This window comes from Arvicanthis niloticus, chromosome 20 (genome assembly GCF_011762505.2).
Source record: "Arvicanthis niloticus isolate mArvNil1 chromosome 20, mArvNil1.pat.X, whole genome shotgun sequence".
Lineage (NCBI taxonomy): Eukaryota > Metazoa > Chordata > Mammalia > Rodentia > Muridae > Arvicanthis > Arvicanthis niloticus.
In genome coordinates, this window is record NC_047677.1 from 24,069,324 (window position 1) to 24,087,090 (window position 17,767).

At 37.7% G+C, this 17,767-nt stretch overlaps 2 protein-coding genes across 3 annotated transcripts in view; both read left to right on the forward strand.

Moving 5' to 3' along the window:
* LOC117724149 (E3 SUMO-protein ligase RanBP2) overlaps positions 1-12,047 on the forward strand; it is a 48,312-nt gene extending 36,265 nt beyond the window's left edge. The window contains exons 22-29 of one of the 2 annotated variants that reach the window (XM_034523759.2): positions 318-404; positions 864-1,042; positions 4,728-4,926; positions 6,767-6,868; positions 8,688-8,833; positions 10,291-10,564; positions 10,694-11,028; positions 11,542-12,047. In XM_034523759.2, the coding sequence (XP_034379650.1) occupies positions 318-404; positions 864-1,042; positions 4,728-4,926; positions 6,767-6,868; positions 8,688-8,833; positions 10,291-10,564; positions 10,694-11,028; positions 11,542-11,847 (1,628 nt within the window). In that variant the 3' untranslated portion in view covers positions 11,848-12,047. The remainder of the gene's footprint in view (positions 1-317; positions 405-863; positions 1,043-4,727; positions 4,927-6,766; positions 6,869-8,687; positions 8,834-10,290; positions 10,565-10,693; positions 11,029-11,541) is intronic. The other variant, XM_076916443.1, reaches the window with a different exon arrangement.
* A 2,809-nt stretch (positions 12,048-14,856) lies between these two features.
* The window catches only part of Ccdc138 (coiled-coil domain containing 138), a 64,007-nt gene continuing 61,096 nt past the window's right edge, over positions 14,857-17,767 (forward strand). Inside the window, exons 1-3 of the mRNA XM_034524504.2 lie at positions 14,857-14,987; positions 16,090-16,134; positions 16,289-16,346. Coding sequence (XP_034380395.1) covers positions 14,895-14,987; positions 16,090-16,134; positions 16,289-16,346 — 196 coding nt within the window. The 5' untranslated portion in view covers positions 14,857-14,894. The remainder of the gene's footprint in view (positions 14,988-16,089; positions 16,135-16,288; positions 16,347-17,767) is intronic.

Below are 17,767 nucleotides of genomic sequence, written 5' to 3' on the forward strand. Positions count from 1 at the left end.
TAATCATAATTCCAAAAGTATTCAAAATAAAAGAGGGAGAAGGATAACGTCCTCAAGGTCCAGTAAGATCCTTTGGGCAGTGGTATAGAATGTCATTTGTGGGATGGGGTGGGACCCCGTGTTAGGAGCTGTGTTGAAATGACAGAATGGTTAAGTGTGAGGGGAGCACAAGTGGGAACTAGTAACAGCAGTAGGAGGTAAAAGGCCAGATTGTCAGAGCTGAGGACCATGTGATAGAGAGAGGGAAAGAGTGTGAAGATCATCTAGGTTTGTATACCTACTAAAATTATTTTACTTATAATCAATTGCATTTGAAGATGAAGATTTTGAAATGGCTGTCAAGAAACTTAATGGAAAACTCTATCTGGATGACTCAGAAAAACCACTGGAAGAAAATCTAGCAGGTATGTTTATACAATTTTAATATTTTAAGTGTTATCTTTTTGTTGTTGTTTTGGAGAGAGTATTTCTCTGTGTGACAGAGCCGTAACTATCCTGGACTCACTTTATAGACCAGGTTGGCCTTGAATTTAGAGATCTCCCTCCTTCACCGCTGCTGGGATTAAAAGCATGTGCCATAATACCTGGGTAAAGACTTACTATTTAAAGGTACCTTTTACTCTGATAGTATCTGTAATGTTCAGTTTTATTTACGGGATACATCCATGCTCATTTGAAATATTAAAAAAGTAATGCTAGTTGGAAAACACTGATTAATTTTAGTAGCCATGGGCTGGCTTCGTGAGCATTCATAGTCCTCCTTATGGAGTTCTTTAAATTGTACTGAAAACCCTGCAGACTGACAATTATGGAGTGGTTGGGTTTCTGATTGTGTCTTTGCTCATGTTGTATGGGTTTTTCAGATAATGACAAGGAATGTGTTATTGTTTGGGAAAAGACACCAACAGTTGAAGAGAGAGCAAAAGCAGATACTTTAAAGCTTCCACCTACATTTTTCTGCGGAGTCTGCAGTGATACTGATGAGGACAATGGAAATGGAGAGGATTTTCAGTCAGAGCTTCAAAAAGTCCGTGAGGCTCAGGTTAGACTGTCTCCATTGTTTGCCTGTCAGTTCTCTTGCCTCTGTTGGTATGTTTTAAAGTCTTACTGTCAAATGTAGTACTTGGCCTTAGCAAGCACATATGTTAGAGTATATAAATAGAGAGCCATGTTACTGTTGATGAATGAGAACACTCAGAGTGATTAGGGTATTAAGTCTGAGGCTAAACTACAGGCTTAATATCATGTCAGTTGAAACATCACCAGGATTCTTTGTAGATATAAACAAATTGGCTTTACAATTTCTTTTCTTTTTCTTTTTCTTTTCTTTTCTTTTTTTGGTTTTTTGAGACAGGGTTTCTCTGTATAGCCCTGGCTGTCCTGGACCTCACTCTGTAGACCAGGCTGGCCTCGAACTCAGAAATCCACCTGCCTCTGCCTCCCAAGTGCTGGGATTAAAGGTGTGTGCCACCGCCCGGCTACAATTTCTTTTCTTAACTGTTAAATTATAGCTAATATGAGTAAGTTTGATTGAAAATATACTTTTTTCTTACACAATAGATCCTTGATTACCATTTTCTATTTTTCCTCCTTCAGCTCCTCCCTGTTTCTCCATACCTCTCCTTCTCTCTGGATCTACTTTGTCTCTGATTAGAAAATAAACAGTGCTAAGGGATGGTAGTGCAGGCTCTGCATGTGCTGCCTCAGTCTCTGTGACTTTACATGTGTCTTGATTATGTTGATTTAGAAGGCCTTGTCTTCTTGGTGTCCTTCATCCCCTCTGGTTTTTATACTTTTTCTGCTTCCTCTTCCATGGGGTTCCCTGAGCCCTAAGAGAATGAATTTTTATAGAGACATCATGTTTAGGGCTGAGTGTTCTAAGCTCTCTGATGAGTAAGAGTTTTTAATCCTAAGTGAATATTGAATGGTGTTTCATCTTACTGTCCGTCTTTGCTGAAGTGATACAGATTTTTGCAGTTTGTGGATGGTTCTGGCATTGCTAGGAAAGACTTCAACTTGGTAAATTTGTTGCTATTTTTAAAAATGGATGTTCTTTGGTTCCACATAAAAGCCAGTACGGGAGTTGGAGGGATAGCTTAGCAGTTAAATGTATACTGCTTGTAGAGGACTGCAGTTCAGTTTATAGCACCCATGTCAGTCAGCTGACACCACCACCACCAGGCTCCAAATGCCTTTCTTCCTTCTGGCCTGTTTGGGTACCTGAACTCACTTGCGCATAATCTCTCACATATATACAAATAAAAATTAAAACTTAAGTCTGAGTTGGAAGTAGTGACCCACATCTTTAGTTTTGGTGGATCTCTGAATACTAGGCCAGTCATGGCAATATAGTGAAACCCCACCATTTAAAAAAAAAAAAAAGGTTAATAGTACTATAGTAAATAAATTGGGAAATACTTTTCTGTGCTACTATATTCTTTGTGGGGGTGGGTGGGTGGGTGTTCTCTGTGTAGGCCTGGCTATCCTGGAACTCACTCTGTAGACCAGGCTGGGCTAATCAGTGATTCACCTATCTCTGCTACACCACTAGGCTATTTTCTAAAAGAGATTTTGTCTGGTTAATCTTGTTTCCCCATAAGTGTTTGATAGTTTTAACTAAAGGAACCATACCAGGATTGGGTTTTCTTAAGACCGTGAAAACAATTAAATGGAAGGCACTATTCAGAACATCTGTTGAAGTTATTTAATCTCTTTGTTACTGAGTGAGTTTTAGTTGTATCTTTGAAGGAATTCTCAACTTTAAATTTGTAGAATTGTAGAATAAACTTTCATGAATCAAGTTTGATATTGGAGACAGGACCTCACTGTAAGTACAGGCTGGCTTTGACCTTCCTGGGACCTTCTCATCTCATCTTCAGAGTGCTGGATTGCAGTTGGTTGCTACTATGTCTGGCTTCCATTTTCAGTCTCTTAATGCTTGGGTTATTGAAGTCCCTTACCCTCGTTTGCTGTTGTTTTGATCTAGTAGAGGGTGTGTCCATTTCATGAATTTGTCTTCTTACTGTTGCCTTATGTTGCTCCTCTATCCCCATTTCTGTCCTTTGCCTTTCTTATGGATCCTGGCCCCTCCCTCCATGCTATAAACAGATTTTGGTTTCATCCCCTTCTTTGTTAAATTTTTTTGATTTCTGTTCTTTGTTATCTCTTTCTTGCCTTGGGTTTACTTTGCTGTTTTTCTATTTCTGTAATGTTGAACCATGAGTACAGTTTTAAGAGCACATGCTTTGTTTATACAAATAATACTGTCTCTTAAACTTTACTTTGGCACATGTGTTTTAATGTGTGCTATTGTCATTTCTGTTCAGGTCAGAGTACTTCCTTGCTATGCTTTTTTTTTTTTTAACCTGTGCATTAGACAGTTGTTATGCCATTTAAAATGATGACTTTGTACATAATGTTTTGTTAGTGATTTGAGGTTTAATTACAGTCTATGAGTATATTTATAGTTCATATTAGTTTATATAGTTTACATTGTTCCATGTGTTGTTTTATGAATTATTACAAAGCTGTAGTGAATAGTATCCTGTAGAATGATTTAATTGCTATGAAAAATACACTATGCTCTGTCAGTCATCCCCTTTGCTCTTTCATGCCCAGATGTCTGGCAGACATTCATCTTTTTGCCATAGTTGTCTGGCTGTTTGGTTTATAAACTACTACTGAGATTGGGGGCAGGGAAGACAGAAAAAGGACTTAGAGTAGCTTAGTGTTACAAAACCAGTCCTCCCCCGACCCTACCCTAATTTCAGTTCATAGTTTTATTTCTTAAAAAAATAAAAACAAAAACAAAAAAAAACCAAAACCAAACCAAACCAAACCAAACAAAACAAAAAACCTCCTTAGGTTATTGTGGGTTTTGGTTAATTACCAGAGTTAGACGAAATACTTTATTTTGGTCATCATTCTTTGTGTTTTCATTGTTTATGGAGAAAAATATTTAAAGTGGTTCTTATTTTGCCATTCTAGGAGAGTAAATTAATCTTTCATCTTGATCACACACTTCTTTATCACTTATAATATTTCTTAAATCTGCTTTGTTTGGTAATAATTCTGTCTTTTTGTATCTGTGTGAGATATTAATCTTTGTCATCATTATGCCCCCATCCCTCTAACTTCTCATTCTCCTCCTAAACCTGTTAATGTCCTGTGTGTGTGTTTCCATGGAACCAAACCCAAGGCCTTGCAGTTGATGTACAAACATGGCTACTAAGATAACTCTGCAACCGTGGTATTTTCTGTAGTAAAACCAAATAAACCTGATAGAATGATCTTTTACTAGTGCTTAGACCATTTGACATTCATTTAATTAGAGAGGTAGGTTGGTTCTAAGTTTATTGTTCATTTTTAATTTTGCCTGTCCCTAGTTTTTATTTCTGTTAATTTTCCTGCCTTTTTGGTGGTTACTGTAAAGACATAAAAATACATACCGGGGGCTGGAGAGATAGCTCAGTGATTAAGAGCACTGGCTGTTCTTCTAGAAGTCTTGAGTTCAATTCCCAGCAATCACATAGTGGCTCACAGTCATCTGTAATGGGATCTGATGCCTTCTTCCAATGTGTCTGAAGATAGCTACAGTGTACTCAAAATAAATAAATAAATCTTTAAAACACACATCAAACTTTATAGAAACTACTTACTATTTCCTGTTTCTTTTGGTGGCTGTAGAGAATGATTTAATAGTATGTTTTATTCTTTTCTCTTTGCAGAAATCCCAGAATGAGAAAGTGACTGATACAGTTGATATTGAGCATATAGGTGAAACTGAAGTAACAAACCCTGTTTGCTTTAAGTCTGAAGAACCTGATTCTGATACCAAACATAGCTCATCCCCTGTTTCTGGGACTATTGACAAGCCTGTAGATTTGTCCACTAGAAAAGAAACTGACGTGGAGTTCCCAAGCCAAGGTAAAAGTTGATCATGTGTTTATATTATGCAATATATAAGATACTGCCTGTGTGTTTGAGAAAATAGAGTATATTCTAAGATACTTGCTATCTTAGAATATCTTGATACTTAAGATAAATGCTTAATGTATTTGTCACAGTAATTAAACAAGTCATTGCTTTCTTGATAAATGAAACAGTAAGTAGTGACATTTTATCATCTGGTATATTTTATTTTATTTTTTAGACACAGGGTCTCTCTATGTAACCTTGGCTGTCCTGGAACTCACTCTGTATAGATCAGACTTAACCTCACACTCACAGAGATCTGGCTGCCTTAGCCTCCTAAGTGCTGGGATTAAAGATGTGCACTAACACACCTGACCTATCATTCGATTCTCTATTAGAGAATAGAGAGCATTATGATTGATCTGTCTGCATAAAAGAGAATAATTTGCTTGCATGGTAATTTTTTTGGTGTTATATAATATTTTTACTTGACTATACTTGAGTTATTAGTTATTAGTATTACCCAAACATACTCATATTGCTTTAGTTAAGGATTATTACTGTAGAAGCTTAACATTTTCATGATACTAAAATTTGTACAAGCTACAAAACTCACTTGTCATTTACAGTAATTACTGTTACTATGTGTCTCAGTTTTTCTAAGTTGGAAGAAGTGTCTTTGTGAATTGCGTTTTTTTATACATAGATATTATTTATAGTACCATTTTTTTTCCTTTCCAGAAGTAGTCCCAACATAGGTCACAAATAGCACATTTATGGTACTTTATCTTAATGTACTGGGACAAAAAAGGAACTTCACAACCAGAAGCTCTGTTTTCAAAGAAAATTAAGTAGGCCAAAGCAATTTCAGAGATCATGAAACTAGTAGAATTTAGACAAGGAGTCTAAATGTAAAGAACACAGAAAACTTTAGTATAAGCCCACTGCTTTTGCAGAGTTGAGTTGCTCGCACCCACGGCAGGTAGCTAACCCATACCTTCAGTCTTTTTTCTCCTTTCTGGAGCCTGCACTTATACATGTTTATTTACTTACATACAGACATGCAGAAACACAATTAAAAATGATGCGTCTTTTAAAAAATGTTCAGTACAGATTTTTTTCTAAGATCATACCTTTGACTGCTTGATCAAGTGTGTAAGAACCTTGATAAAGAGAAACTATGTAGACTCATGACGTAGATTAGTGTGTAGCTCAGTGAATTTTAAAGTGAATTTGGTTTAGGTTTTGGATTGATGTTCATTGGGCATATTTACCTGTAAACTTAATATTACTGAGTAAGCTTGAAATTGAATATAGTTTGTAGGGGGTTGGAGAGATTACTCAGTGGTTAAGAGCACTAATTGCTCTTCCAGAGGTCTTGAGTTCGATTCCCAGCAACCACATGGTGGCTCACAACCATCTGTAATGGGATCCGGTGCCCTCTTCTAGTGTATCTGAAGACAGCGACAGTGTACTCACATACATAAAATAAATAATACACACACACACACACACACACACATATACATATATATACATTTATGTATATTTGTGTACGCATATATCATATATACATACATAAAATAATACACATACATATATACATGTATACATATGTATATATATGTATGTATACATACATAAATTTATAGTCTGTAAAAAAAAACAAAAAAAAAATTAGGCTTGAACTTTTGAAGGCATTTTAGAAGAGTAAATACTAAATTTAATAAATATATTTTATACCTTGCCTCACCTGGAGTACAGAGAGTCCTGTTCCTTCTGGGTCCTGGCTAAGTTTTGATATATAGTCTTATCTCAAACAGGAAATTGTGTTTTTCTTTTCTTTTGTCAGGGGAAAGCAAGACTGTTTTGTTTGGATTTGGAAGTGGTACAGGCCTGTCATTTGCAGACTTGGCTTCAAGTAATTCTGGAGATTTTGCTTTTGGTCCTAAAGGTAAGATTAAGAAGAAAGAGATTAATATCAATGTCAGTCAAGTGTAACTGAAAAAAAGCAGTTTTTTCCATGTCATGACTTAAGTGGAATGGCCCTGTCCTTGGTTTGCTTATTAGTAATTAGGATTGCAGATTGTATCATTGATTATAATAGCTATAAGAATTTTCTTTTAACTTAATTTAAATCAATACTGATAGCCCTTCCTTTCCTCATATACATGTATGTTTTTCAGTTTTGGAATGACCCTGACTTGGTTTGAAGACAAATTTGATCTCTGCATAAGGGCTGTGGAAATGTACAAATTAGTGTTCTTTCTCATTTATCAGTGGTGTTTATATTTTTATACAGTGGTGGTTATAGTTTTAAGATGTATTGATTTATATGTATGTGTTTCTACCACATGTATGCAGTGCCCTTAGAGGGCAAAGCCTCTGGAATTGGAGTTATAGATGGTGATGAGCTGCCATGCAGATGCTGTTTGTTTTACGTTTTATCATCATTAGGCTTCATATGTACTCATAAGATCTTTCATATTGCGAATATAGCACAATTTAAATGATTCTCTAAGATGTTTGGAGAAATTTTAGAATGGTGAAATAATCCAATTTAAGATTTTAGCCCATTTAGTCCTACTTAGAACTGTATACATTTTAAAGTTCTTGCTACTTACAGAAACACATTAAACTTTTAGAAATGATAGGGCTAGACAGTGGTGGTGCACACCTTCAGTCCCTGTACTCTTGAAGCAGAGGCAGGCACAGCTCTCTGAGTTCAAGTCTAGCCTGGTCTAAGAGTAAGTTCCAGGATAGGTAGCGCTATACAGTGAGACCTTATCCCTCCACCCCCACCCCCCCAAAAAAACCCACCAAACCACAACAAGAAATGATTGATAAGAATTCATAGTTTTACTTATGCCAAGTTACTGTTTTTTTGAGACAGGGTCTTACTATGTGTACTTACCAGGCTAGAACTCTTAGTATGAGTAGACTGGCCTTCAACTGACAAAGATCTATCTCTTTCTGCCTCCTGAATGCTGGAATTAAAGATGATACCAAGCTTTTAAACTTTAGTTTTAATGTTTTTAATAGATTAGAATTAAAAGATGGGTAGTGAGTAAATCTACCAGTTCAGTAGGTATACTTATCCCCCCGAAAAAGCAAAATGAAATTGATAGTGATTGCTTACTATCAGTATTGTACACTAAATAAGAGATAGAACTTAAGTATCAGGTAAGCCCTGACTCAGTGAATATTATCACTGCACCCTCTCTTCACTTTTTCTTGGCCTGTTTGTTTTGTTAACGTAGGAAGTATGAAGCCAAAAGTAGATTTTGGCTTTATTAGTTCTCCGTTTTGCTTATATTTTATTTTATTTTCGTCAATGTATTTGTTTTCTTTTGTGTTGAATCCTTACATTAGTTTGCACTTTATTTGTTTTCTTCTTTTTTGGTGTTTTGAGACAGGGTCTCACTATAGTAGTTCTCGTTGGAGGAACTCACTGTATAGACTAGGCTAGCCTTAAAGTCACAGATATCCACCTGCCTTTGCTTCTTGGGTGTTAGTATTTAAAGGAATGGGCCACTCAGTCTGGCACTTTTCTTCCTTAAAATAGTATTTACACTACAATCAGTTGTATTCCATAGTTGTTGAAATAGCCAGGATAATATTACTTTAAACACCTCAAATAGATATGTTTATGACATTGTTGAAAATTACATGTACTGATATATTTCATCATTGAAAAGTAATCTACAAAATGCAAGTTCTCTTTTATAAAAATTTGAGAGTTCACTGTTTAAATAGCCTAATTTATTTATCAGATAAAAATTTCCAGTGGGCAAACACTGGAGCAGCTGTGTTTGGAACACAGTCAACAAGTAAAGGTGGCGAGGATGAAGATGGCAGTGATGAAGACGTAGTTCATAATGAGGACATCCACTTTGAACCTATAGTCTCCTTACCAGAGGTAAGTGCCAGGAAGTAAACAGTTTGCTAGTGATGATATGCAAAAATATGCCCTGAATTGATTTTTTTTAAAAAACAGTGCTACCTACATTTTCCCCCAGAACAGTTAAAAATTATATGCTATTTATTATATTTCCAAACTTTTAAAAAATTATATATTTTATGTGTATGAGTCTTTTGCCTATGTGCATGTCTGTGTATCATGGTTATATTCTCTGAGGCTGTCATTTCCCTTTGGACTGGAGTTACATACAAATGGAGTCACAGATGGTTATGAGCTGCCATGTGGATGCCGAGAATTAAACCCAGGTCCTCTGGAAGAGCAGCCAGTGCCTTTAACTGCTGAACCATATTTCCAGCCCAGATTTCTAGCCTTTTTGTAGGCATTTTTTTGAGGTTTTTTTTTTTTTTTTTTTTTTTTTTTTGGATGTAGTGCTGGGAATAAAATCTCATGTTAACAAGCACATTGCTACTCTGTGCCTACTCAACTTTTCCCTGTGTTTTTGTGTGCGTTTAGAGAGTGGGGTGAGAGGGAGGAAAGAAGTGGATATGCTCATACCACAGAGAGTACGAGAACACAGCAGCTATGTATATGCCATGATATTCTATGGAGGACAGAGGACAGCTTTCCAGGGCTTGAACTCTGCTAAGAGTTGATGTTTGTATTGTTCTTGATAGTTCCCAGCATCCACATCAGCCAGCTCACAGCTACCTGTAACTCTGGCTCCAGGGAGATCCAATGCCTTTGGCTTCTGTAGTTATCTTCATTCATATGCACATACTCACATATAGACCAACATATACATAAAATTAAAAATAAAGTACATCTTTAAAAAATAAAAAGGGTTGGAATAATAGCTCAGTGGCTAATTCCCAGTACCCACATGGTAGCTAATAACTGCCGGTAACTATGCTTCCAGGGGATCTGATACCCTCTTTTGGTATCAGGGGCAGTGGAGGAATTCAGTGCATAGATACATATGCAAGCAAAACAGCCACATACATAAAATGTTACAAAACCAGAACACTTTTATTGTTACTAGCCCAGAGTGGCCTCAAAACTAGTTATCTTCTGGCCTCCTAGGCTCTGGAGTGCTGGGAGTACTGCACATCCAGGCAAAGAACCACATTCCTTCTGGTCTCATATAGCCCAGGCTAACCTTGAACTGATCCTCTTGCTTCCACACTCCAAATGTTGGGATTACTGGGATGAACTGCCATGCTTAGCAAGAACCAGCATTTTTGAAACCTCTTTTGACCTTTAAAGTTATTTTCTTTCACAGAGATAAATAAAATACTTAATGATAAATCACATCTTTACTGCTTAACCAAACCAGATCTATTACTAGTGTAGAATATTAATTAGATGCCATGATACAGTAAAACTTGTTGGCACTAGTTAAATGGAATTTGTTATAACTTTCTGTTTATATAAATTATTCTCATCTTTTGTTATAGGTAGAGGTGAAATCTGGAGAGGAAGATGAAGAAGTTTTGTTCAAAGAGAGAGCCAAACTTTATAGATGGGATAGAGATGTCAGTCAGTGGAAGGAGAGAGGTATTGGAGATATAAAGATTCTCTGGCATACAATGAAGAATTATTATCGGATTCTAATGAGAAGAGACCAGGTTTTTAAAGTGTGTGCTAACCATGTTATTACCAAAGCCATGGAATTAAAACCTTTAAATGTTTCAAACAATGCTTTAGTTTGGACTGCCTCAGATTATGCTGGTGAGTTTCTACCTTCAAATGCCTTTTAATTTTTTTTTTTTTTTTGACTTTTCTGAAATCTATAACATACACATGCTTTATAAGTAACTTTAATATTAAGGTCTTTCCACTCCCACCCTTTTTTAACAGATGGAGAAGCAAAAGTAGAACAGCTTGCAGTGAGATTTAAGACAAAGGAAATGACTGATAGTTTTAAGAAAAAATTTGAAGAATGTCAACAAAATATAATGAAACTCCAGAATGGACAAACTTCCCTTGCAGCAGAATTATCAAAGGAGACCAATCCTGTGGTGTTCTTTGATGTTTGTGCGGATGGTGAACCTTTAGGACGGATCATCATGGAATTGTTTTCAAATATCGTTCCTCAAACTGCTGAGAACTTCAGAGCATTATGCACTGGAGAGAAGGGCTTTGGTTTTAAGAACTCCATTTTTCACCGAGTAGTTCCAGATTTTATTTGCCAAGTAAGTGTCACTGTACACACATCATGGTTATATCTGCTAAAACTAGACCACACCAACTTGGGAAGGTATTTCTTCTTCCCCTCATCCTTATCTTGGGAATTTTCTGTTTTCCCACACCATGACTGGACACTCTACTGCCTTTGAAAAGTTCAGTCTGAAAGGCTCCAAATTTCCAATGCTTTGTACCTGCTAGAGACACGAGGGACCCCAACCCTGACCTCCTCACTCAAAACAACAAAACGTGTTAGTTTTCAAATTTCTTAAATTTTCTTTTGAGACAGGGTTTCTCTATGTTGTGTACTCCTAACTGTCCTGAAGCTCACTCTGTAGACTAGGCTGGCTTCAAACTTTCTACCTTTCTCTGTCTTCTGGGTGCTAGGATTAAAGGCATACACCACCACTGCCTGGCTGTCAAAATGTACTAAAGAAATAGAGCATTTGTGATTTACTCTAGCTGATTTCTGTGTGTTTTAATGTTTAGTATTAATGGAATTTTTGTTTGTTTGTTTTCAGGGAGGAGATATTACCAAATACAATGGAACAGGCGGACGGTCCATTTATGGGGATAAATTTGATGATGAAAACTTTGATTTGAAACACACTGGTCCTGGCCTTCTATCCATGGCCAATTGTGGTCAGGATACCAACAGTTCTCAATTTTTTATAACACTGAAGAAAGCAGAACATTTGGACTTTAAGCATGTAGTATTTGGGTTTGTTAAGGATGGCATGGATACTGTGAGAAAGATTGAATCATTTGGTTCTCCTAAAGGGTCTGTTAGTAGAAGAATTTGTATCACAGAATGTGGACAGCTATAAAATTTTTCACAATGAGTTTTATCTATATAAGCAGTTGAATTGATGCTTAATTGTTGCAGACAGTATAGTAATTATGTTCACCTTTTGAAAACACGTTTCCGATGTATAAATGTAAAATTGTAGCTTATAGCTGTTGTCACTTTTTAGTGTGTAATAATTGATCTTGCATGGTGTGAAATAAAAGTTTAAACACTGGTGTACTTCAGGTGTACTTATTCTTATGTACTCCTGACATATCTGTATTAGAATGGCTAATACTAATTTTGTTAAAAGCAATAGAATTTCCCGTACTATTGAAGGAATATGATATATGCAATCTTATTTTAATTCCTGTTAAGATTTCTGGACTTCCTGCATGGTACTTATTATTGAATAAGGGGACCACAATGCAGATAATTTTATTTTAGATCTGAAATATATATATATATATATATAGTAATCTTAGCTATTCCTGTGCTCAGTTATGAATGGATAGAGCCACAGAAGATAGGAGGTAACCAAAGTGCTCTTCTGTCATTTTTATGCTCCTATATAGTTAAAAATTAACTTTAAAGTAGGATATTGTCTTTTCTTAAGATATACCGTGCTCTTTCAAAGACATTAATTTTTACATTTTAAATAAGTTGATCATTTCTTTAGCTAGCTTTCTCTTCTTCCTCTTCCCCCTTCCTTCCTTCCTTCCTTCCTTCCTTCCTTCCTTCCTTCCTTCCTTCCTTCCTTCCTTCCTTCTTCCCATTCACTTTTCTGTTACCTATCTCTACTACCTCAGAAACTTCAGCTTGGTCCTGATGATAGAATTGAAATTTTCTCTAGTTCTTGTGATAAAGTATCAATATTTTTAAAAGATCTATACCATGTTCTTTGGTTAAAGATTTGCTTTATATTAGATTGTTGCAGTACCTTTTTCTGGTGAATTTTGTAGCAGAAATAAAGTGATAATTGATAACAGCCATGACATTTAAAACATTACTTGTGCATCTAAGTTGTCTGTTCCTTCTGTGACTAGATTTGATTTCTGCCCAGTGCTCTGAATGTCAAATTGAAGAAATTCAGTGAAGCGGGTAAACGGCGGGAGTAACTATGACTCTTGTAAGGTAGCCAAATGCCTCGTCATCTAATTAGTGATGCACATGAATGGATGAACAAGACCCCCACTGTCCCTATCTACTATCCAGCGAAACCACAGCCGAGGCAATGGGCTTGGTGGAACCAGCTGGGAAAGAAGACTCTGTTGAGCTTGACTCTAGTGTAGCAAATGAGATCAGTTAAAGGCCCACACTGTCTGAGCTCGGACTTAGACATCAAGAGTCTGATAAACAATGAAAATATACTTGGATATGGTTTGTGTTAAGTTAGGCAAACAGAAGGGAATGTTCTTACGGGCTTACTTACTCAATATAGAACTAAAAGGAATCTAGTTAGACCATAAAATTCTCTATAATTGCTGTTTTCTTGTGTCCAACCATTAGATTAGGCAAGGCAGGTTATGGCTTACTTAATGAATTTATGCAATAGCATCACTATAAAAGTATTTAAACCTGCAACCAGGTACATACAATAAAGCTACCTCAAGTTGGCCTTGTAAAAAGAACCATGAACCTTTAGTGGCTTCTTTGGAAACCTGTGTAATACACATTCATGTAGAAGTATTGAAGCTTTTCAGATGAGAAGTTGATGCCATATTTTTAATCTAAGTAAATGGAATGTTTTTAATTTTTTAATTCTCCTGTATTCCAGGATTGCCTTGAACTTGTAGCTGAGGTTGGACTTGAATTATTGATGTCCACTGTGGTAACAGGCATGTGCCATGGTTTCAAGTGCTTTTTAAGAGACACTTCAGACCATTAAGGTTATTAAAGACTTTTCGAAAACGTGACAAAATGGCATGTTAAACTAACTGTTGCTGTTTATTTATAGTGGAGATGTTTACAACTTGATGAGTTACCAAAGGTTGTGAGCCACCATCTGGGTTCTAGGAATGGAACTCGGCTCCCCTGGGAAGAGTAGACAATGTTCTTAATGGCTGAGCTGTCCAGCTCCAACAAAGAAGTAAAAAAGAAGCCTGTGGGATTTCATAAGATGCTTGATATTTAAGAACAATGTAATCTGTTTATTCACTGATAACTCACATTGATAGGTTTTATGCTCATTAAAATCTACCCCCAAAGAGCCAAAAATAAAACAATTACTCAGTTTAGATGGTAGCTCCTAGCACAAAGTATTCTTTAAGCAATTTTGTTGATACTGAATTTTTCTGTCTATTGCTAAAATATCAACTTCTGTAAGTTAAAAGTAATCTAGAGATTTAGGGGCTGCTACAACACGCCTATAGTATTTCTCAGTGTAAATGTATCTCAGAAAAACAACAGGTACGTGCTTGTATGATACATACAGTTGAACACTAAGCACTGTGTGCTGTTGTATAGCTGGAAAAGGTGTTTTTTTCATTTATTCGTGTATGAGGCAGATTTCCCTATGTAGTTGAGACAGTTGTCCAACTGCTTATGACCATGTAGCCCATGCTGGCCTCCTGCCTCCACCTTCCCTCCCTATAACTCGTTTATTTGTGTACCACCTGTGGAAACAGGCAAAGGAGTATAAAAAGGAGTATAAAGGTAATCTGCAGTTCACATGCTTAGCGTTCAGACATGGCCTGATTTTTCTGTGATTGCAAATCACTTTTGATGAGACCGGTGTTTAGGCAAGTTCTAGGTGCACAGTAAATATTCTTACCCTGTGGTCCCAGTGGCCCCCCCGGCCCTGGGGAGCAATCTGGCCCTCCGGTGTGCAGAAGTTATTCGCCTTCCTGCTGGCCGAGCCAGCGCTCTCAAGGGAAGGTGGAACTCCCCCTTTTCACGCTAAACATTTTATGGCGGGAAAGACTTGGAACTGAGACTCTAGAAGGGGCAACAGAGAACTGGGTTGTAGTTTGTCTTTGTATCAGCTTCCGGCATCCCTGGGGGCGGGGCCAGGCGTCATGACGTTCTGCATGCCCTGACGCTGCTGTGAGCGCGGTTTCCCAGGCGACCGCGGTCCGCAACCCAACCATGGAGCGCAGGGTGGTCAAGCCACCGGGACAGGACATGGTAGTGGAGCGTCTCAAAAGCCGCTACGGCCTGGCGGGAAGGTGCTTCGTGGAGGTGAGATGGGTGGAAGCCGCGGTGGGCTCTGCTGGGCGGCTCGGGAGGGCTCCCGCCCTGCCTTCCTCCGGGCGGCTCACCAGAGAGCGCCCTCCCTCAGAGAAACCGCCTAGACGGACGGGGCGTGGCTTTGGTCCTAGTAACCAGTGCTGGCGGTGACCGGAGTGCAGCACGAGCAGAAGACCCTGTAGTTCCTTCGGGAAGGCATCTTACTCCGAAGCAATTGCAAACTAAGAGAAAAGTTGTGGCGATGTGCATTCTTGTAGTCCTCCCTTGAGGGCGCCATTCACCAGGAGAGCCTTGCCATTTTTTGAGGCTGGGATTCCCACTGAGGTCATTTGCTAATATCCTGTGAGAGGTTGGCCAGGTCACATCTTTGATGAATCCTGGAAGAACAGAAGCGGGGAAACCAATTCCAGACCTCAATTTGCTCGACGGGGCTCTTTTTTTTTTTTTTTTTTCTTTTTTCATCACCCTCCTTTGATAACAGGCGCTTACAGTTCACCCGAGAAGCCTACTTGACAGCCCAGCATGTTCAAAGTTATATAAAGCACAACAATGCTGTCTTCAAAAAAAAAAAAAAAAAAAAATCTGAGATATGGGAACATCATTTACCCTAATTTCTCCAGAAGTTGAGGAAGGTCGCAGGTGTTCCTCAGTTTCTTCGCACATTTGCTGGCATTCCAAAACCCCTTCTTGAGAAATATTATTTCTCAATGTTCCTGTGACCATGATTCAAATTCATTCTATCCTCGGATAACCTTAAACCTAGTTTGCTTTTCCTGTGAAGCACATTCTCTTTTAAAGCCTTATTGATATTTTTCCAAGAAATTTAGTATTGGGGCAATAATACAGGATAATGTATAGTTTGTATACAAGATTACCCCAGTCATAACCTTTTGTGGAAAGCATACCCTGGTGCAGATACTACCTGGGATCTGAACATTACATTTGTCTGCTGTTGCCTTTAATTTACAACAGATGTTCACACCTAGTTTCTTGTAACATTGGTGCTTGCACAAGGTGGAAGACATGTGTATTAGAATGTCTCTCAGTTTGAATTTGTCTTCTGATTTGATTTTGGTTTTGTATTTTTTGGCAGGAAAATGACATGACTGGTGTGTGGTCTGCTTTGATGAATCAACAGGTACATGCTGTTTGCCTGTCTAGTTAGTGCTGCTGATGTTGGTTTGGGTGGTGCCCCAAGGTTTGTCTATGCTAACCTTTGTAATTGTGGAAAAGTATTTTAAGAGAATATGTCTTAGTTTAACTTAAGTGTATCTTCCTCCCCCTGACCACAGCCTGAGCCTTCGAATTTTGATCAGACTAAATATAAAAGAAGAATTATGACCTCCCCAGGTAAGCCAAAAGAATATTTTGTAAATTAAAAAAAAAAATTCAGGCACAAAACACCCAGGAAATCTGGGACATTATGAAAATACCAAACCTATATATAATAAATTTAGAGGAAGTAGAAGAAACCAGGTCAAAGGTAGAGAAAATATTTTTGTTTTGTTTTTTTCAAGACAGGGTTTCTCTGTGTAGCCCTGGCTGTCCTGAAACTCACTCTGTAGACCAGGCTGGCCTCGAACTCAGAAATTCACCTGCCTCTGCCTCCCAAGTGCTGGGATTAAAGGCGTGCGCCACTACTGCCCGGCAAGAAAATATTTCTAATAAAATCATAGAAGAACATTTCCCCAAGCTAAAGAAAGAGGTACTTATTAGCATATAACAAGCTTTCAGGACACCAAATAGACAGAAAAAAAATTTCCCAAGACGTAATAATAATCAAAACACTAAATGTACAGAACAAAGAAAAGATATTAAAAGCTACAAGGGAAAAGGACCAAGTCACTTATTAAGGCAGGCCCATTAGAATAACATCTCAGTGGAGACTCTGGGAGCTTATTCTGAAAGATCACAGATGCCAGCCCAGACTGCTATACCCAGCAAAACTTAACAGGGACAATGGAAAAAGAAATATATTACACCATAAAACCAAATTTAAACAATTTCTATCTTACCAGTTCAGCTCTACAGAAGATACTTGAAGGAAAACTTTAGTCTGCAGAGGTTAATTTCACACAAGAAGACAGTTAATAAATAATCCCAGAATAGTAAATGAAAACAGGGGGTGGACATTCACACTATGATAATGAAATAACCAATCAACAAACACTGGTTTTGTTTTGTTTGCCTGTTTGGTTTTCAAGGGAGAGTTTCTCTGTGTGGCCTTGGTTATCCTGGAACTCACTCTGTAGACTAAGCTTGCCTCATACTCAAGGAGATCCACCTGCCTCTGCCTCCTGAGTGCTAGAGTTAAAGATGTGCACTATCACTGCTGGCTTTCATTAATAATTCTTAATCATGTCAATTGTCTAGTAGAAAGACAGACTAACATTGGATTGGAAAACAGGTTCTTTTTGTAGCTTCCAAGAAAAACACCTCAACATCTCCAGTGTAAAAGGATCATTGATTTGATCAACCCACATCAGAGAAACTTCTTGCAGTAGATGGAAATGAACACAGACAACCACAACTGGACAGTGTGCAGAGAGGGAGATTTTAGAGCACTCAACCCTTAAGGGATGTCTTCATCAAGATTCTCCCTCCAAGCTCAGTCATCTATGTGGAAGAGGAGGCAGAAAGATTGTAAGAGCAATTATATATAGGGCAGTTAATAAGTCATTTTTAAAATTTTTGCATCAGATGTAGGGTTGTTTCTGACTAGCACTGAGAATAGGAATCTGTATGACCTGCCGTGTATCTGACTTGTCTCC